Source organism: Archocentrus centrarchus, chromosome 22 (genome assembly GCF_007364275.1).
Source record: "Archocentrus centrarchus isolate MPI-CPG fArcCen1 chromosome 22, fArcCen1, whole genome shotgun sequence".
NCBI classification, from domain to species: Eukaryota; Metazoa; Chordata; class Actinopteri; order Cichliformes; family Cichlidae; genus Archocentrus; species Archocentrus centrarchus.
In genome coordinates, this window is record NC_044367.1 from 10,624,596 (window position 1) to 10,645,793 (window position 21,198).

At 40.9% G+C, this 21,198-nt stretch overlaps 4 protein-coding genes across 7 annotated transcripts in view; all 4 read right to left on the reverse strand.

Moving 5' to 3' along the window:
* flvcr2a (FLVCR choline and putative heme transporter 2a) overlaps window positions 1–1,535 on the reverse strand; it is a 32,665-nt gene extending 31,130 nt beyond the window's left edge. The window contains exon 1 of the mRNA XM_030718401.1: window positions 770–1,535. Within this exon, the coding sequence (XP_030574261.1) occupies window positions 770–1,333 (564 nt within the window). The 5' untranslated portion in view covers window positions 1,334–1,535. The remainder of the gene's footprint in view (window positions 1–769) is intronic.
* Window positions 1,536–2,290: 755 nt separating this feature from the next.
* jdp2a (Jun dimerization protein 2a) lies at window positions 2,291–7,237 on the reverse strand. Of its 2 annotated transcripts, none has more exons than XM_030719114.1 (4): window positions 7,056–7,237; window positions 4,838–5,019; window positions 3,549–3,653; window positions 2,291–3,443 (listed from the first exon to the last, which is right to left on the reverse strand). In XM_030719114.1, exons 1-4 carry the CDS (start codon window positions 7,114–7,116, stop codon window positions 3,258–3,260), a joined length of 534 nt encoding a protein of 177 aa, XP_030574974.1. In that variant the 5' UTR covers window positions 7,117–7,237; the 3' UTR covers window positions 2,291–3,257. The 2 variants fall into 2 exon arrangements, with proteins under 2 accessions (XP_030574974.1, XP_030574973.1); XM_030719113.1 differs by having other exon boundaries at window positions 4,838–5,055; window positions 7,029–7,237.
* A 374-nt stretch (window positions 7,238–7,611) lies between these two features.
* Window positions 7,612–10,514, reverse strand: LOC115772558 (proto-oncogene c-Fos-like). The gene is made up of 4 exons (XM_030718874.1): window positions 10,285–10,514; window positions 9,410–9,637; window positions 8,974–9,081; window positions 7,612–8,878 (listed from the first exon to the last, which is right to left on the reverse strand). The coding sequence occupies exons 1-4, from the start codon at window positions 10,420–10,422 to the stop codon at window positions 8,210–8,212; spliced, it is 1,143 nt and encodes a 380-aa protein (XP_030574734.1). The 5' UTR covers window positions 10,423–10,514; the 3' UTR covers window positions 7,612–8,209.
* A 4,696-nt stretch (window positions 10,515–15,210) lies between these two features.
* On the reverse strand, window positions 15,211–21,166 carry mlh3 (mutL homolog 3 (E. coli)). Of its 3 annotated transcripts, none has more exons than XM_030718980.1 (13): window positions 18,378–21,141; window positions 18,198–18,299; window positions 18,014–18,093; window positions 17,774–17,878; window positions 17,596–17,680; window positions 17,439–17,507; window positions 17,204–17,312; window positions 16,527–16,686; window positions 16,409–16,432; window positions 16,224–16,302; window positions 15,968–16,119; window positions 15,791–15,864; window positions 15,211–15,325 (listed from the first exon to the last, which is right to left on the reverse strand). In XM_030718980.1, the coding sequence occupies exons 1-12, from the start codon at window positions 20,851–20,853 to the stop codon at window positions 15,793–15,795; spliced, it is 3,513 nt and encodes a 1,170-aa protein (XP_030574840.1). In that variant the 5' UTR covers window positions 20,854–21,141; the 3' UTR covers window positions 15,211–15,325; window positions 15,791–15,792. The 3 variants fall into 3 exon arrangements, with proteins under 3 accessions (XP_030574840.1, XP_030574841.1, XP_030574842.1); XM_030718981.1 differs by lacking the exon at window positions 15,211–15,325 and having other exon boundaries at window positions 15,716–15,864; window positions 18,378–20,895; window positions 21,059–21,166; XM_030718982.1 differs by lacking the exons at window positions 15,211–15,325; window positions 18,198–18,299 and having other exon boundaries at window positions 15,716–15,864.
* Between the last annotated feature and the right edge of the window lie 32 nt (window positions 21,167–21,198).

Sequence of the window (21,198 nt, forward strand, 5' to 3'; positions counted from 1 at the left end):
AAAGAGCAAGATATGTATTTGGTATAGCAATGAAAGGCAGAGCACCCAAAGACAAACAACCATGTCAATGAGATTGATACTGACACTGGAGCTCAATTCATAAAGTATAACTGATATAGTGGGTATCCATTACTCAAACTTTTTTCAGATAATCCAAAATATTTCCTCTTTCAGCAATCCTTTGCACAAAATAATTTGTTTGCATTTCAAAATTTTATAATTCTTCACAATTTTTACATTTTAAGTTTAGGCAGGGCTGGACTGCTCAGTGGACAAAGATGTTAACTACACCAGGATGCACAGAGAGACGTCGAAAAGGCAACGGTTCACTCAATCAGAAATTGAACAAAATATACCTGGTATTTATCACAGATGTAGGTAAGACTGGGGGGAGGGTTGCATCAAGAAAATATACATATCCAGGAAAGAAGAATGCCATCGGAATTTCATTATCTGCACATTTCTTTGAAAATTTAACAAATACTTTAAGCCTAAATATTTATATGAAAACATCTAATTGTATAGTTTATGCAGTCGAATATTTCCATTTAATCAAATTCATAAGCTGCTGTTCTACAAACTTGGAGGGATAAGGATGAATCAGTTGGGCCCAATGAAAATATTTAAATGACTTCCCTTCTAGGGTGTTAATTCAGCCATTCTGCTTCAGACTACTGATGTCAGCAAACGTGTCAGACATAATTTTCATGGGTTTACGCAACAAACAGAATATTGAGGTCTGTTTTACTGAGTCCCCGCGTCAGCTCACCTGGTTGCCAAAAACTCCAATGGAGCAGGCGGTGGAAACCTCATTCGCTCCGAACCACACCGACGCCAGGCGGGAGGGCATCCCGAGGATGAAAACCTGGGCAAAGGAGCTTGCAAACTGTCCGAGCATAGCCATCCAGAACAGGGTGGGCTTGGCACTGGCCACCTTTATCCACGTCCCGGTGCAGTTGAGCGCATTTGCAATGAGCGCTGTGACCCGCAGTCCTTTCTTATCCAGGAGCCAGGTGACCGGGAAGATGAAGGGGATGTAGGTGAGCATGTAGATCATAGACAGCCAGTCTACAGCGAAGGCTTCCACGTTGTAGAACTTCATAATTATGTTGCTGATGATCCCAAATTGGATCCATTGGTAAGCGTTGCTCAGAGAGTAAATACTGAACAAGAACACTATCATCCATCGCCTCTTGTATAAACGTGTAGAGACCCCCGAGACGCCTTCCCTGTTTATGATTCTGTTGCATTCAGTTTGGTCCGTGGCAGCTGGACCTTTTAATCCCAAATGTGGACCATTCTCCGTCGTATGCTGAGCGCACCTGTCCCCCATTATCTGCTCCAGTAATGAACTGACGTGAAGCCAGCACTACAGTAACCTACTTAAGATGTCCTTAAAGAAAAAAAACAGAAAAGGCTGCCTTGAACATTTGAAAGAGACAGGACTGGGGAAAAAAGGAGTATCACTTTCGTTCCACGTGACACTGTCAAAAATCATTCAGCTGTCTGACTTCCTCTTTGCCTGGAATTCCTTTAGACTGATCAGACGAAGAACTGGCTCCAGAGTACACAATTTCTGAAACTCCTTTTAAAGACCGACTTTTTACTCCACCCTGCTGTTAAGATAGGAAATGACAGGGACCGCTCCTCGGGACCTCTCAGGAAAACCCTCGACATACAGTAACACAGCAGAGATCAAATAAAAACACAACAGTGTAGCCTGTCTGTGCCGCTGATGTCAGTACTGTCGCATGTTCCCCTATTGCAACACAGCAAATTATTTCTATACCGCAACAACACCAACCTTAGTCGGTGCTCTTCCACTTTACAGTAATGTTCCTGTCAGGCGACTTCTGTCCTGTAGCTTTGGTTCCATTGCTGTGTTAATCTGCGTGTTAAATCCCCTTTTAATGATAACAATGGGTGCCTTTGTGCCTATTTGTTCGTGCATGCCGAGAAATCGTGTTTTATATATTTTAATAATAAAAATAAATGATTTAAATGTCACATCTAAACCAAACCATGGCCCTCATTTAATCTAATATAGTACTTTGTTATTATTTCACATTAGTTGCAGCTGGAGCTGCAGAGGATCCCCTTGTGATCCCCACAGCTAAACGGTGAAAAGGTGTGTTCGCCACAAGATGTCAGGAAACTTGATCCTGGAACTTTTTTCTTTTCTTTTCTTTTTTTTTTTTGACACAAATATCTTATTAAAATGTCATGCCATTTTGTCAGACTCAAAAAATATTCAATAAAAAAAGAAACTAAACATTTATTTCTTAAGGAAATACAAAATGGGATTTTGTGATAGCTTATATGCTTATATAACATCATATACAAAAGAATAAAAACATAGACATAATTGGTAACAATACGGTAACAGAAAATAAAGTACAATGTAAACACTCATATATATATGTGCATACATGACGCCTGCGCCAAAAACAATGGAATAAAAGAAAGAATGTTCAGGCTTTTGTGCCACCAAATGTAGAAAAATTTTAAGGTTATTTATGTGACAAAAGGGCTTCTTTGACTGTAGGGTAATTTGGTAATATTACTTTTTTTATATCATCTGTATGTGATGGTTAATGCATTCCAGTAGTTTTTTAAAAATACATATACAACTGTTTCTATTAATTTCCACACAGATTTCAATTAAATTTCTATGATTCCCTGGATGCATTTGAACAATGGAAAGACACTCAGTGTTGTTTTGGGCATGCACACACAGATAAGCTGCAAAGATCTCTGTTTGTAGCCTGAACACTTAGAAACATAGGATCTCTTTAGGGACTCACTTCTGCACTGCATGGAAACAGTGACTTAGTTTTATGCTGCTCAGCCACAAATAAACATCTATGTAGCTGACTGACCAAATCTAGCTCTGTTTTAGGATTAACTACAAAAATAATTAATAAAAAAAAAGCAATAAAACACAGTAATTACTGCAAATATATTAAAATAATGCCTCATGTATGGCCTGTAATTCTACCAAAGGTTGTGTTGTGTTTTTCGTTTGCCTTCATACTAATTGTGGCTGGACCTGTGAAAATGACAAATAAATGAAAAAAGCAAGAAAAGAATAAAAGTTTCATTTAACTGCCAAAACAGTGTCTAAGCACAGTGGATCCACATTTTGTGGCGTAGCGCTCAGTGGCTGGTTCTCCTCCACGACCGAGGCCCCAAACCTAAGTGCTGCTAGTTTGCTGCTTCTTCCCAATCGTAAACTGTAGAAACTCATTCCACCACCTTCACTTGGCCTCCAGCTGCTGCAGCAGGGGGCTCACCTCACTCTCTGGAGTTTTGACACTGTCTGTCCTGACAATACACGTGGGGCGATGGCGGTTGAGCATGAGGATCAGCTGCTGCCGTTCGAGCTTCAGCTCCTCGATCTGGGCTTTAAGGTCGGAATTTAACATCTCTAGTCTCTCTGATTCCTGTGAGGGGGTGGAAGGAAGAGAAATTATGGGAAGACCGAGATACCTGTTGAGTATGTGAGAGGGTGCAATCGAGCAACGGAGACTCCTTAAAGGTAGTCTCACCTTTTGTAGATAATCTGTCCTCTCCTTCTTTTTGTTTCGACAGCGAGCTGCAGCCACTTTGTTTTTCTCTCGCCTTCGTTTCCTCCTCTCTTCCTCTTCATCTCTCTAGAGACAGGCAGAGGGAAAGAGCTCTGAACACATCTTCAGATGCAATTAACCTGCTGCACATTAGCAGACAATCTGTGTTAAAGTATCGCGTGATAATGGAAATATGAATCCTACCATTCAACCTTCTGTATTTGGGCATTCTTTGCTATCATTGCAAACAAGTCAAAGTGGCATTTCCCCAGATTAATGACCTTTTGGTTTCTTTTCCTTCTACATTAGCACACAAATGCTTCAGTTTCAGTCATAGTATGCTTAAAATCCTAAAGAATTTCCTGAAATATGCAGTTTTTGTCCAGCCAAATCTCTCCACAATTAACTGTTAATAAATATTTATTTATTAAAACATTAATGAATGTATAGAAATAAAAAAAAAACAACTTAAGCGACTGAATGCAATGAAACCAATACATATGATCACAAATATGAGAACTATACTGTATATCAGTAAGTAAACTAACTGTATGAAAGCATTTGATTCCGGCACAGTGCACAACTTTAAGCCTGGTTGAAATGTTTAGTGGATAAGAAGTCACCTCATTTTTATTTCATTTTTTCCAGGAAACTCTTGAGAATCTCTTTTTTGAGTGTGTTACAGGCCAAGACAGGCAGCATGAACATGGCAGGAGAAACCAAATATCCCCAATAAAATCTTTGCAAGTGTGTGGAGAGCATGCAATTCCACGCAGAAGCTCCACACAGCAGAAAAGTTCATATAAAAAGCTACGTCCTTTAACTGTTTAATATATCTAGGTTTTTTGACTATATGTGTGAACATTAATTTGAGAAAACACAAGCCAAAAAATAATGTGTACCTCTATCAATGTCACTAAGTCACCTGCTCTATAAGCTACATTTAATAGCATGAACATGCCCCTCTATATCCACTAGATGGTCCTGTTGATTAAAATATGAACAGCAAGCGAGCACATCTCTTTAGGATAAAGAGTATAAATTTTACACACAGTTAACAGACAATTTGCATGACTCACTGAAATAAAGTGTCATTCTTTCGATCTTTTTTGCAGTAAATGCATTAAAAACTATATAATGTGTAGGATTCTGTCCTAGAGTCCACCTTTTAGAAATGACCTGTTAGAAAGAGCATGCAGTCTGAGGAAAAACTCAAAATGTAACCTTAGTTTAAAGGATAATGGTTACTGATTGCTCAGTGTGTCCTATACCTCAGTTTTGATTACTAGAGGCCTCTTCCCCAGACTGTCCAGGAAGTGCAGAGGTGACAGCATTGTCCCAAACTCCTGGAGGTCGGCAAATCTGAGCTTGTCAGTCAGCGTGGTGGCTGTGATCCCAGCCAGTGGGCCCAGGCTGGGCAGGGAGCCTGCTGTCACAGAGGGATCTGGGATTTGTCCTGGCATCGTGTCAGACTCGGTCGTGACCACAGCTAGGAGGGAGAGGGAAAAAACGGGAGGCATACTCAGACAACAAATGAGCAAGATCAAGGAAAACATGAAAATATGAATAGATAATGGGGCATACTTTACAATATAAGAGTGGATTTTACAATAACAAGTTGATAACAAATGCATAAGAGCTTCATTTAAAGTCTGTTAAATGGCTTCGATGAGCCAAAGGTGCTCTGTTCCTTTCACTCAGACTCTCCCTTCTGTGATGAATTGCAGGTCACTGAGGCTGCTGTTTTTATTCATTTTTCCAATATTTTCTAGAGTAAATATAAAACCATTTACAGGGATTTTGGCAAGAATTTACATAATTTAACCCTACAAGGCCAAAAGAAAAGTGAACAACAGAACAATAGTGTAAAGAGCCGACTCAAACTAATTCTACTTTATTCCACGGGCCACTAAAGGTAGCAGTCAGCAAGAAATAGTTGCAGAGTGAGTGTGGTTTCCTGAATATGACACATAATGTAAGGTGAGAGCCAAAAATTAGCATGAAGTGGCAGAATTATGAAGCCACGGGGTAGCATAATGTGGTAAAGTTAAGAAAATAATTTGCTTTCTTTACCCCCCCCTCCCAAAATATATATATATAAATAAAAAATAAAAATGAATGTGATATTATTCTAGTGATGTGAATTGTTTGAACAAATTGCCGCTGGTTTGTACTGTCAAATACGTGGACATGAACACTTCAACATATACAAAGACAGTGAGAACCAGCCAAAGACACAGGAAATTACTACAGCGCCTCAGCGGATGTCCAAGTCACATGAAATAGCCCAAAACTGTTATCTGAGGTGTGTTACCTTTATCCCACATTACAGTAACAAACAGCCAAATTCTAATAAAAAAAAACATATCAATGCAAGAAAGAGCCAGCTGGCATTCTTTGTGTAGGCTGGTGTAATGTTTGTTAAAGAGGAGAGTCGGGTCTCAGTAGATATCCACAGAACATGAACTTACAGGCTACATAATAACCTCAGATGGGAATAACTTTCAGTTTTGCACTTCCCCAAACTACAGGCCAAAAACACCAAGAGGAAGTATGGAGGCCATAAACAACATAACATTTGCCTTGAAATGAGAGCATAGCATAATGATAAAATGGTCAAAGTAATTTGCAATAACATGCATGAGTAGCGTAGCTTGAAATGAAAGGAAGGTCTTTGCAAAAAGATAAAACCAACTTTGTCTTTTACCTTCATTTTTCTTTCTTAAAATGAAGCCCCAAACATCAAATATGAGCCAATGACTGCCATTTGAATGCTGGTGCAGGGGTCCACAAGGAGCTTTTAAACTTTCTCTTCTAATGATCGTTTTATTATTGTCTATTCCTCTAAGTCCTAGAGAACCAATTTGTGTTCTCATCAGACTATTTATTTAAAATTATGAAACCCCGAATGCGCATTTGGAGCTGTTTAATATTGTGCAGTCATCTTTTTTGGCCACTTATAAAGTGATGAAGGATGCCATAGCCTGCTGAATTGGTCAACTTGAAAGCGGAAGTTTTTTTTATAGTGCGGCATTAAGCCCATCTTACGTAACTTTGTCTTTCCATCAGAGACCTGCAGTGCTAAAATGTTACAGCTTTTCGTCCAGAGCCGCTCAGATAAAGCACATTTTGAGAATCACTGCGCGGCACTAATGTAAACGTTGATCCACACAAAATAAGAACATTTTGTTCTTATTGTGCACGCCGTGATTCATATAAAAGGGGAGCATGCAAACAAAAGAAAAGGATCTTTCTGCAGCACGCTCACTAAAGATGCCAGCTTTGCTTTAGGAGAAATATTCAGCGTATGCAATGATACCGCCGTATAATCGAAAACATCAGACCTGCTCGCCGCCTCTTCGCAAACTATTGCTCGTTATGACCTATGTGTGGCGCGCCAATAAGCTATTCAGCATGTACAAAAATATGCAGCTCTCGACTTATGAAGTTTTGGATACCGACCTGACTTTGATCCCAGGTGCAACAAATGTCCTTTCTTCTGGTCAGCCGAGGGTCGAGAGTATATTTTAAAAAGTGGAAATCGTTGCATCAGCCCGATTTTAAACGTGATCCCAATCTGGGAGGATTTGGGAATGCGGAAATTAGGCTATGCCAGCCAAACGTAAGCAGGGATGTAAAAAAGTAGCCTACATAGTGGGGGCAGAAGTGGGGAAGTCGCACCGCTCCTCCCATAAAGAAACACTGAGGCTGCATTACTGCTGCCGCTGCAACGACAGTAATATGGCTCAGATGTAGGCCTGCGCTGGGAAAACAGTACAGCCACAGATCTACAGTGAACCCCCTCCTCCTTCTCTTCCTCTTCAAAACAACAGAAATGTAAAGGGATACTAAAAAAATCTCAGTTTGGAGAGATTATTTGAAATCTTTTAAAAGAAATTTAAATGCATCTTTGGAGCATAACAATCTTATAATTCACATAAAGTCCCAGCCTTTTCACCGAAACAGACAGATCAGCACCGAGCACCACTGTGAACGTAGATTTATTGTAATTATTCAGCAGCATAGATAAGCAATTGATGCCCATTTTAATTGTTTGGTTTTTTTTTTTTTCAATTTAAACAAATAAGTCAAAATCTGAAAGGTAAAAAAATAAATCATAAGTTACATCTTGATAAGATATATAGTATATAGCACTGGATGTTTTCATGGAAAACTTTCAACATTTTAACAATGAGGTCAAACCACACTTGATGACACAGGTACTTAGATGGATATGTAAATACAACATTTACATCAATCAGTACACTACTGACACCAAAACACAAAACCATACTGTTACATTAAATTCCACATTACAGCTTAGATCTAGTAACAGATCAGATATATATATATTTTTATATATATATGAAATTTATTTGGAATTTTTCAGCATGCGTTTAAAATCAAAACTTACTTCAGTCCTTTCTGTTAAATTAAAAGCCATGCTTTTAGCTACATCACTCTGTTGACTATGTATCTGGAGAGAGTTTATACGTTTGCTTAGTCACGCACAAGACTTTTCGTGAATGCATTCCTTGAAGCATTACGGCATACTGTGGCATACGTTGTTCATATCATTTCAACGTCAGGAACCTGCAAACAGAGAAACCAGAGAGATCAAACAGATCACTGCCCTTTGCATTTTATAAGGCTAGGAGAGTTGGAGAGTTGAGGATATCAACACAATCAGCCTTGTTTCCTCCACCTTTATGGCTGTCTAGTCCCTCTGTGAGAGAGTCCAGCTCAGGACACGCAAAAGTGAACACGGACAAGTAGCTGCTGCAGGTAGGGGTGGAGGTCACCACGGGAGTGCTGAGAGGCTCCAGGTCACTGGAAACAGACTTGTACAGAGTCTCCCAGTCCGAAACCCCGAGAGAGCTACTCAGATCTATGTCTGGCACAGATCGAGCTGTCTCCATGGGAGTTTTCTCCTCCAAGCTGGGTAAAATATTGTCCAGTAGTCCCTCTTTAATGTCCAGGGAGGGCTCGAGATCACATATGTTGATTTCAGCACTGGCACACAGCAAAATATTGGAGTTCCCAGAGATGGCTGTGGACGGATCACTGGGGTCGTCCATGTCCTGGAGTGAAGGAGCTTCCTGCGTGCCATCCTCTGGAAGCCTGTCCTCGTCTGGACTAGGCGGTAGATCTGGGGACCCTGTGGACTCTTGGAAAATGGACTCAAGCTCTTCTGACATCTGGCACACTGGTTTATGTGTAGCAAGGATAAATTCGAGCCGCTCTTTCTCTTTGATGAGGTTGGCTATTTCGGTCTCCAGAGCTGCCTTTTCCTCCTCCAGCTTGTCTGTCTCCTTCAAACAGATCGACATCCAAAAATCATCCATGTGGAAAACACACCACAGTAGGTGTAAATGACAGCTGGGCAAATTAATCACTGTTTACTTACAGCTTGCAGTGTATCCGTGAGTTCCCTCCTTCTGTTGCGACACTTTGCTGCAGCCATTTTATTCCTCTCCCTTCTTATCCTCTTCTTCTCCTCCTCCTCAGGAGACAGCTGGGATGTAAAAGAAATGATTCAGTCATTACCATGAAGAATCCAGCCATTTCTTCCCCTAATCCACAACATCCGTTCCCAGTTCACCCTCTGAAGAATGGCAAAAGCATGTTTCGCTGCAATGCGTCTAAAAATAGACTATTGTTGCAGACTTGCTGTGACCTGAATATAAATTGACTGCCTAAGGAAGGCACACAGCCCGCACACGGCACCAGAGGAGCATGCACAATAGCTCGGTTGCACACAAGGAATTCAGATTGGCATATGCAAATTTACACTATTGACTGTTCTGTCCAATAGCAGGTGGACTTCTTCAGAGCTAACCTACCTGCTCTGTTTTCCCCTTTCTGGCAGCATTTTTTCCCTTATTCCCGCCCGCTTTGGGTGTTGCCTGGTGAGAGCTTTGCGGTTCATTGGCTTGCTTGCTACCCAGAGCCGGGGAGACAGATGTAATAATCGTAGGCTGGACCATCCACTGGAAATCTGGGGTAGAGGAAATTGCTGTAACCGTTGGAACAAATGGAGTGTCTTCAGCGCTCATGTCTTGGCAGACCTCCTGAAAAAGCAGAAATAGCACTGACAATGAGAACCACAGCTAAATGTCTTCAGTGATATTAGAGGTTTCATGTGGCTTTTATTGTGATGCCAGTAATCAATAAAACCTTTAATTCATTTGTTTATAGTCTAAAACAGAGGATACCCTGCATGTGGTGTCTTTTCTTGAAATATACCCGACCAGAAATAGCCTTCTCCAGATCAATATTTGACTTTATCATTGTTTCTGACGTCAACACTGACGCAGAGATGCTGTGGAGTCTCCTGAATGGGTTTATTTTTCTCAATGAATCGCTGCATCGACACGCTCACATTTTAGTCCCAGGACGTCGGAATCATAACAATCCGACCTACACGGCTATTTTGTCACATTGCCACATGCACTAATTTCTGTCCGGTTTGTGTCTCACATCTTATCAAAAAACAACGACAACAAAAAAAAGATGCTTAAAAATGAACCGCATCCAGTTAATTAAAATCGTATCAATCAGTTCCACCTCCCCCTCCCCCCACCATGGAGATAAAAGGCATATGAGCATCCAGTCTGTGGCCCATTAAAAAAAAAAAGGGGGGGGGGGTGTAATCTGCTTTAAACGGGGTGCCCCTTGTGTTGCGTGCTGAATAAATGATAAACAAAGCCATTCATACCTTTTCATTGCTCTCTGAGGAGGACGCTGGAGAGCTTGCCTCCTCCGGCGTTTTCTGGCAGAGTGTCCCGACAGGAGACTCTGCCCGGCAGGTGGGAGAGACTGAATCCATGTCAGGCGTCAGGTTGTGTTGATACATCACGAAGGAAAAAAAAAAAAAAGAAAAAGAAAAAATACACACACAAGTCCTGATTAATGACAAATATGACTGGCCTTCTGCTGGGAAGAGCGGCTTGGTTCTTTTCTCCAGGTATAGCCTACCTGGTAACTGGACGACTAGAATGCAAGCCCCTCCTTTTATGCTCTGCTAGAATTTTATGAATGAACCAAGACTGTACCATCCGCGGAGGGGGGGGGGGGGGGAGGTCAGACTGAAAGCCACATAGGCATATTTTGGTGTAAAAGACCATTATGTTGACATTTATTCACCATTATATGCCCTCCATGAGCGATATTTAACACATTTTTGTTTTGTTTTGTTTTTTTTTTTGCTTATATGTGTTGACACCAACTGGTCATCGCCAAAACATCAGCCCTCTCTCTCCCATTCACAAAAAAAGGCTATCGGCATCTTATTAATGCAATATGGGATGAAAAACGCGAGTCTATTTATAAATACACATAAGTAACCATTTCCTGGGCGATGCAAACTTATTGTCCTGGTGCATCAATTTAATCAAAGGCAAAATACAGTCGATTCCTCTTTAGTAAAGCCTAATTTGATTCCAAGGTCAATTGGACACGTTTTGCACGACATTTTAAAATACACACTACAGATTAGCATACATATTTAGCTCCATAATTTATCCGACTCAGAAATCCAGATCCTCTCCATTCGCCATTTCACATTCATAAAATGCGCACTATGCTGGGAGTTGGCAGCTGTCTGACAGGCATCTCTTATTAAGCTCAGCCTTTCCCAAAGATCAAAATCTGGGATGGTTGGCAGACATAATGAAATGATGCTGAATTGTTTACTTGGTAGACGGAGGAGAGGTTGGACTTGTGGGGGCGGACAAGTCACGTGGCGTGACCCGGAACTGTGGGGGAAGAAGGGGTCTGCAACACAGCCGCTCGATACTCCAATCACAACAAAGGAGCAGCAGCGCGTCGATGCTCTGCGTTTTTCCTTCTGTATATGCGTCCTACTGGACCCGAGAGCGCTTTCTCTTGAAATCGCCAACTCTTGGAAATGTCTGCAGGAATGTGCTGCTGAAAGACGAAGAGGCCTCCAATGATGAGGCAGCCGAAAGCTGGTACGCACTGTAACAAAATCAACTGAACGGTTTCTTGAATTAATCAAAGAGCTCCTAGTATTATTCTTTTTTTCAAAATATAAGATTACAGACTAAGAAATTAGGCCACTCATTAGGATAACTTTAACTGAAATGAAGCTTTTTATTTTGCAGAGAACAATAAAGAGGGATTATAACACATCAACTTTCTATGAATTTGATATTTTGATAATTGCCTAAAGGATTTCACAAACACTGAAACTCTGAAGATGTCACTCTGACCGATTGGTCTTTTGCAATATGTTATGAAAATTATGTCGCTTTGTTGTAAGACATGATTGTTAAGGATCAAGTCATATCTGTCTAGTCTCAAACCTCTGGTTTATCAGCTACTGCCACACTGAGGAAACACTGAGCTGATAATTGAGACATAATCAAGAAACCCTCTGTTAATTTATTCTTAAGATCACTGGCAATACATTAAAGAGCAGGAAAGCCAGGCCACAATCAGTCGGACATTTGCTTTGATAATATATTTTCAATAGGCGAGGTTCATTGCTATACACTATTATCCACTTATTCTATTACATAAACCTGTTCAGCTGCTCATTAATGCAAATTTCTAATCTACCAATGACAACGGCAGCAACTCAGTGCATTTAGGAATGCAGACTTGGTCAAGACGACCTGCTGAGTTTCAAACTGAGCATCAGAATGGGAAAGAAAGGTGATTTAGGTGACTCTGAGTGTGGCATGGTCTGAGTATTCCAGAAACTGCTGATCTAGTGGGATTTTCCCACACAACCCACAGACAATGGTCTGAAAAAGAGAAAATATCCAGTGAGCGGCCATTCTCTGGGTGAAAATGCCTTGTTGATGCCAGAGTTTAAAGGAAAATGGCCAGACTGCTTTGAATTGACAGGAAGGCAACAATAACTCAAGTAAGCACTTGTTATAACTTAAGTATGCAGAGAAGCATCTCAACATGTTGAACCTTGAACCAGCAGAAGACCACACTGGGTGAACAGGACGCTGGCACTACAGTTGCCACGGGCTCACCAAAGTTGGACAACAGGAGACTGGAATAATGTTGCCTGGTGTAATGAGTCTCAATTTCTGCTGCTGCATTTAGATGGTAGGGTCAGAATCTGGTGGACACAACATGAAAATGTGGATCCATCCTACTTTGTATCAACAGTTCAGACTGCTGCTGGTGGTGTAATTGGGTAGGGGATGTTTCCTTGGTACACTTTGGGTCTGTTAGTACTAACTGAGCATTGTTTAAATGCCACAGCCTACCTGAGTGTTGTTACTGATTATGTCCATCTGTTCATGACCGCAGCGTTCCGACTGCTGCTTCTAGCAGAAAAATGTGTCATGTCACAAAGGTCAAATCATCTCAAACCGGTTTCTTGAACATGACATTGAGTTCACCATATTCCAATGACCTCCACAACTGTGTGATGGCATCATGTCAATATGGACCAAAATCTCTGAGGAATATTTTCAGCACCTTGCTGAATTGACGTAGCTCTGGAGGCAAAAGGTGCCGAACCTAGTACTAGCAAGGTGCACCTAACAGTGACCAGTGAGAGTATATATTTAAAATAATATTAAAAACAAATAATATCTCAAAAAGCTGTCAGCAATTTTCTGTGAAATGATGTAAGAGGCAATTAATGCTTATAGGGACAGAAAACTCCCTGAATTAACTGGTCAAACTGAACTTGATGCACAGGGTGGAAGAAAAGACACGAAGGACTTTGATAGCACTGATACACTATATTGCCAAATGTACTGACTCATCCAAATCATTGAATTCAGGTCTTCCATGGCCACAGGTGTATAAACCAAGCACCTAGGCATGCAGACTGCTCCTACAAACATTTGTGAAAGAATGGGTCGCTCTCAGGAGCTCAGTGAATTCCAGCGTGGTACCGTGATAGGATGTCACCTGTGCAACAAGTCCAGTCGTGAAATTTCCTCACTACTAAATAGGCCACAGTCAGCTGATAGTGGTATTATAACAAAGAGGAAGTGACTGAGAATGACAGCAACTCAGCCATGTTGTGATAGGCCATGTAAAAATCACAGACCAGGGTCAGCAGATGCTGAGGCACAGAGTGACAGAACACTTTTGGGATGAATTAGAGTAGAGACTGTGAGCCAGACCTTCTCATCCAACATCAGTGTCTGAACTCACAAATGCACTTCAGGAAGAATGGCCAAAATTCCCATAAACACTCCTAAACTTTGTGGAAAGCCTTCCCAGAAGACTTGAAGCTGTTATAACTGCAAAGGGTGGGCCGACATCATATTAAACCCTATGGATTAAGAATGGGACGTCACTCAAGTTCATATGAGTGTGAAGTCCAATAAGTGAATCCATTTGGCAATATAGTGTATATAAAACACTATCAGTGAGTACCACATGATAAAACCCAAACTACTACAGCTAACTCCAAAGTCAATTAATTTTGTGGCAGAGTAAAATGAAGCAGAGAGGCCACAGTTTCCAGAACTGAAACCCCCGGCCCCTCCTATGAAGTGAAGCTAAGACGTCTTGGGGACTTCTCACAGTCCATTTAAATTGAAGAAACAGAGGAAGGAGACACAAGACAGAAATGGTAAACTAGGGCAGAAAAATGTAGCTTCACTCCTCATATGGTATATTTTCTGTTTTGGCCCCAGGTGTTTGGACTTCAAAACCAAATAGAAATCTGCCACAGAGAGGGTGTGCCAGAAAAAGAACAAGCTTGTGAGTTTGGACTAAGGGCTACAGACATTTTCTCCTCTGTCCAATTCATTTCTTCTTGTCTATATAAGTGTCAAGCAGACTAAAGCATTAATGTTTTAACACTATTTAACTACTATTTCCTATTTCACCAATCCACCAATACATGAATGCTACACTTCAGCTTCATCTTTGTGCTGTTTGATAGCAGTAGCTGCATGGCAATTCTTTTTTATTTGAGATGTTTCTTAAAGACAAAGATGCAGATGAATGAATATCAAGAAATGAATAAATTATGCTTGATCATCAAGTGGACTGCAAAACTTGCAACATTTATATGAACACTAATCTGTTTTTCTGATGATTCAAAAGATCTCACCAGCATATTTTTGTATTTCCTCTTTTTGGGTACTTACAAAACTTACTGTTACTCATATCTGGCAGCATCTTATATACGTACAGTGCTGTGAAAAAAGTATTTGTCTCCTTCCTGATTTCTTAGTTTTTTGAATATTTGTCACATTTGCATGTTTCAGATCAACAAACAAATTTTAATATTAACCCCAGTAAATACAAAATGCTGTTTTTAAATGATGATTTCATTTATTAAAGAGAAACAAGTTTTCCAAACCTACCTGGCTCTGTGTGAAAAAGTGATTGCCCTCTGAACCTAATAACTGGTTATGCCGCTCTTGGCAGCAAGAACTGTAATCAAGTGTTTGTGATAACTGGCAATGAGTCTTTCACATGACAGTGGAGGAATTTTGGCCCACTCTTCTTTTCAGAGAAGCATGAATGACCTGTTTAAGGTCGGGCCAAAGCATTTCAATTTGAGTCCAGTCTTTGAGTAGGCCACTCCAAAACCTTCATTTTGTTTTCTCTGAGCCATAGAGAGGTGGACTTGCTGGTGTGCTTTTGGATCATTGTCCTGCTGCATAACCCAAGTGCACTTGAACTTTAGGGCACGAACTGGTGGCTTTCCGGTAGAGCACAGACGTCGTGGTTCCATCAATTACAGCAAGTTGTCCAAGTCCTGATGCAGCAAAGCCGTCCCAGACCATCACCATGTTTGACTGTTGGTATAATCCTCTTTTTATGAAATGCTGTGGTTAAAGCTTTATGACAACATTTTACTGAAATTTATAAAACTGCTAAAAATGTGGCTAACACAAAGGGATGTTTATGAAATGCTTGTGCATCATCTCATACACTGCTACATATTGGGGTTATTTTTTCACACAGGGCCAGGTAGGTTTGGATCGCTTTTCCCCTCGAAAAGGAAATAATCATTTGAAAACTGCATTTTGTATTTCCTTGCTTTATCTTTATCTAGTATTAAAATTTGTTTGATGATCTGAAACACGTCAGTATGACACAGCACTGTGGATCTCTTACTATGGTTTTCTGTTGCTTTAGTTTAAAAACAGTAAGTCAGAGCCACAGAATTTGGGGAAAGACAGTTGAATATTTGAGCCATTTAATAAGTTATGAATCATTTTGTTAGCAATAAAACTACACATTTAAAATAAAATACACACCCTTAAGAATTTCCATATAGTTTCCACGTTTTATACATTTTTCTCAGCTTTTGGAGGTTGGGTTTCTGGAGTTCCTGCAGGGATAAGAATACTTAGTCACCATCACACTATTGTGCTGTGCATTTCCTTGAATCCTACTTTTAATCCAGAGTTCAAATATGCAATATATTCTGGTACCGTGTTATCTTTGTCCAAATGAAGGACATCTACGAGGGGAACAATGGATGGACGGCCATGAGCACACTGGAAGGGCAGCTGGCAGGCAGACAAGGATGCCACTAAGCTGTAGCATTCATCTCTACTTAGAGGGTCATTGAATTTGATGGCACCTGTTTAATGAAAGCATGTATGAAAATAAAAAATATAAAGATTTTAGGCTCATAACCACAGAAAAATTATATTCAGTGAAAGAGAGAGAGCAGTTTATCTTTACCGTGGCACGCTAGTGAAGCAAGCACTTTCAAAACAGTGAGAGGCAAAGTTCCTCTCACTGTACCTGTTGAGCGGAGTAGCTGGAAAAAAGAAAAAAAAAAAAAAGACAAATTACCCTAAATCAAACAATACAAACCATTCTGCACCACAGAAGTTCAGGAAACAGAAAGACAAATTCTAGCTTACCTCAATCTGCTCTCGAAGATACTCCTGATGTCAGATAAAATAAAGCGGTATACATCAGGGAACAAGCTCTGTAAAACCCTTACTTAGCAAAAAATAGTGAAATAGTAAACAGTTTTACCTCAGCAATAGGCTTTATAACAGATGGCCTTCCTCGCCTCAGCTCGTTACTCTCTTTTTCCATAAAACATAATGGTACCTTCCCGACAAACACTTGTAAATCTGCTGCTGGTGAAAAAGTAACTTCCAGGCCCAACCTCTTTAAATGTGGCTGACAAGACCTGTAGGAAAATACAAGAACAGTCCTTAAGCACTAGCTACATAACTGTCAGTGTAATAACATTTGAATTACAAAGGATCAGGAAAACAGTGCCCAAACTGTATGCACTAGTGCTACAGAGCTTAAAATGTGTGGCGCAAAGAAATTTAAGTAATGTGCTCATGTCACAACAGTACAAGCCAGACTTTGATGGAAATTTTTAAAGTGGTCTTGAGCAACAGTTCTCCAGGCTTTCTGAATCTCTTTCAAAGTCTTTCTTTGGACACTGGCTGCTTTTTCACCCATTTTCAGTCAAGTCCTTGTACCTGACCATTTTCAGAAGAACGTTTTGTTTGTTAAGCTACTTAACACTGACCTATGAATCAGTTTTAATAAACTGTTGCACCTATTTCCCATTTTTGTAGCAAAATATAAAGAAATGAAGGGTGGCGTGAGACTTTTGCACAGTACTGGACATCTACTGTCTTTGCAGGCTTTCCCGCTTTGCTTTTTGCACCGTACACAGCAGATTTCCACACCTCAGCAGCCTTAGCTCCTCTTCTGTTACACTGATCCCGAGAGGTGGCAAAATGGTTGAAGTACACAGGCGTCTCTCTCCTGGGGCATCTGGGTCATCTTCATATGAATCTATGACAGCAAATACAGCTATGACTGTAGTATTACATTAAGGACTTGTTAACAGCATTATTAATGTTGTATTTCAATGACAAAACTAAACTACTGTGGGTTTTTTTTTTGTTTTGTTTTTTTTACCTGCAATTAAAGTTTCAAGTCGCACTCTTTCGTGTGCAGCATGCTGATCCACCAGCACCAACAGGTTTCCTGGATTTTTAATAGAAAATGCACAAATATATAAACAAGCGTTTCAGGAACACAATAAATGACAAAGCTTTAATGTTTCTCCCTTCACCTTCAGTTTCACTGTGTTCCACTTGCTCTTCGTTCCTTGTATTAATAAGGCATGCGAGAAACTTTTTATCCACCTGATGAATAACCTATAGGGTAATTGGATCAAAGCTTTATGACAGCATTTTACTGAAATTTATAAAACTGCTAAAAATGTGGCTAACACAAAGGGATAAATTTGCCTTCATGGAGTGAATCATGGACTTAGAGAAGCGGTAGGGAAACAAAATGTTGTGGATCTTTACAGCCAGTCCGTCAGCTTGTCCACTGGAAATATCCACACCAACCTGTGGGGACATTATGTAGTATATTAAATGCATATCTACTGAGCCAGAATGTGACTTTGTTTTTTTAAGATGAAGCAAGCAGATTGAATCATCACTAAATTGAAATCCAGCAAAGTAAAAATATGTTTTGTTTACCATAGGAGGGCGGACAAACACGGGATTATTCCACTTTGAGTACAATGAGGAAAGTGAGTTTGAGCTTTCATTAACATCATCTGTAAAGACAAGATAATACGAGACCCTAAATAATAAAATGCATTTTGTACACTGTGTGAGGTCACACCCTTACAGGCTACAGTCTTGGATGTCTGTGCGGTACCTCTACAATCAGGCCCTGATCTAATTACCCTTCCTGGTCTGGACTTAGGCAGGAAAGGCAACACTAGATCCACTTGAAATGGATAACACCTGTATTCCATCCCTACATGGACATGACAATATACATTAAAACAGTAGACCAATTCTCTGTATTAATCTGTAACTTTGTGCGCTAACTTACCCATTTCAGAAATGACACTAACTGCCATATTGGTGACATCAGATGTGCAGCGCACTTGTGTTTCCTCCATGGGAGGGTCCTCGTATCTGCTGAGCCCGGTCACTCTGTTGACATAAACCGTCTTTCCGACAGATGTGTCGTAGTGTTGAAGCCAGTCACTCGATGCGGTATCCTCTTCATTCGCAGCAAGTTCAGGGTTTATACTGCATCCTGAGACTGGCTGGATATTTACTGCAAGGCCACAGGGATTCTCACTGCGCTCTCGGACGCCATCGTTTCCACTACTGAGAAAGATACTGTCCTTTGAGATATTTCTGGACATATCCAGTGATTCTTCTGACTCTTTTGTCCTGTGTTGCTTCAAATGGCAGAGTTTAGCTGCCAAAGATTTTTTACCTCTGTTCTGTGCTGATTCCGGTTTTATCTTAGTGAACACAGAGAGGGTTGGTGGGCTTCGGCGGCCGCTCGGTGTCTCCTCTTTTTCTCGCATCTCACATTGTTCTTGATCTTTCTGGAGAACTGCCGTAGTCAAAAAAAAGTGGTCTTTATGAAGAGTGTTGCTCTTCAAATGAACCTCAGGTAATGTTAATTTCGGCTCACCAGATTTAACATATGTTCTTCGAAACTTGTCAAGAGATCCAGACAATTTCTGGCATGACATTATCTTGGGCATCTTTGAGGGGATGACAGAAGCAGAGTTTCTGTATTGTTTCTGAGAAGATCTGTTTGCGTCTAGAGAGATTTTGCATTTTGATAAAGATTTTTCTTCAGATTTTGCTGTTGAATCTTCCTCCTGAAATACTGGCCTATTGCTTTTCAAAAGGTCCTGAGTCTGCAGACTTTCTTGAATGAATGGATCAGATAATCTGATCTTTCTATTGCTTACTAGAGTCTGTGCATGGCTGCCTGTAGGCTGACAGTCGGGTACTATTTGCTCAGTATAGTTTGAAACGGGCTGGGCTTGTTGAATGAGGCTGTTGTCTGCTTCTTTTAAATGCAGCTCACTTGAATTATGTAAACTATTAGATCCTTCCCCAGCTTTACTGTATGTTGGCTCCTCTTCTTCATTAATATTATGAGATGGAGGTTCCACTGTAGACAGATCAGACATCAGCTCATCTCTATGTTCATTATTTAAGCATTTTTCACTGTGTATATTTTCCAGCTCATTTGTACTTCTCTTTTTGTGGTCGGGTTCTTCACTCTTATCTGATCTACCCTCCGGGCAAACACGGTCGTCTGCATGATTACGATGAACAGATTCAGATGCCAGTCTCATTCCAATACTGCAGTCCATTATAGAAATACCAATAGCTGCTTGGCCATCTTTGTCACTATTCTCTAATTGGTCTGTTTTGTCAGTGACAAACACTCCTGGAGATGCGTAATCCAAGTCATCTTGTGTAAGGACAGCCACCAAGTTCTCCCTGCTCAGGAAAGCTTTCACTGCTTCTTCTATACAGAGCAAAATGCCATCCCAGTCTTTGAACTCTATTAGAGTTTTGCCAGGCTCCAGACAAATGTCATACTCTGAGTAAGAGCATTTAATATCAATGATGTACACGCCATACAGATCTTGGCTTCGCTTGTGCTTTGGACTCCTGATGACAGACTGCCCGTCCAGACAGTCATTTTTCTGGTTTGAACTGGTCAGTCGGCGCAGGACAACGTTCAGCAGCTTGTGGATACGTGTTTTCAACAGCAGTCTTTCATTCACGTACAGGAACTGTAAGCTGTTATTGTAATGGCCCTCTCTGCCAATGTAACCCATCACTTCAAACTGTTTGTATGTGTAGCTGATTTCTCCCAGCTTCTCTGCTCGCCCAAGGCTGTGTATCTGAACAAACCTGTGATAGGTGTTTCTCGCTTTAGGGAGCTGCACCATCATGGCTCCTGTGCAGTCATTCTTCAGGGTGAAGGACACAGAGGGGTGCATCAGGGAGATAGCCTCCACTCTGTGTCTGATCCTCTCACCCTCCAGGACGGCATCAACCCTCTTCCTCCGGACTGGCATGTTGTGGAAGAAGTTACAAATTATGACAGTTGTCCCTGCAGAAGGTCGTGCAGTCTCTGCTTCAAAGACATCCAAGCCCTTGCCCTCCTTGAATATTTTAACGTGTGTTTTTACTGATGATCTGGTCCGTGTGGAGATTTCAACAAGTGTGGCTAAAGAAACTATACTTGCCAAGGCTTCCCCTCTGAAACCATACCACCTGAGGTTGTCCAGGTCTGTCACAGAGCTGCATTTACTTGTGTGGTATCTATTCCCCACACAGTCCATGTCCTCAGCGCTCATCCCGGCACCGTTGTCGATCACCTGAACTTTAAATGCCTCCATGTCCATCCGGACTCCCACACAGGTCGCCCCGGCATCGATGCTGTTCAGAATAAGCTCCTCCACGCACTGCTGAAGCGAGGGGATGGCGACACCGGTGCGAAGCTTCCCCTGAACTTCTTTGGGTAAACGCTTAATCATAATGCCAATTAAGTTCTTTTGGTCTTTCACCTGTTCCGGCGACTGCAAAGTAATGAGGTAGTTAACCGTTGCTAAGTAAGTAGTTAATGTTAGCTATTTCCAAAGGAAACTTTTTGACAGCGACACATTTTGAAGTAAACTCCTCTTTCATGTTTCCTTAAATAGGATAAATATAATAAACAGGATAAAATTATGCCCCGAATACCTCAGCTGATGTGTGCAGTCAACGTGTAACAAAAACACAGGCCTGTGGCCGCTAACTACTGGCTAACATTATGATGCTGCCATCCTCTGGTGCGATTGAACATAGTGGTGCGTTCGTGTCAACTCGGAAACCCCGTTACG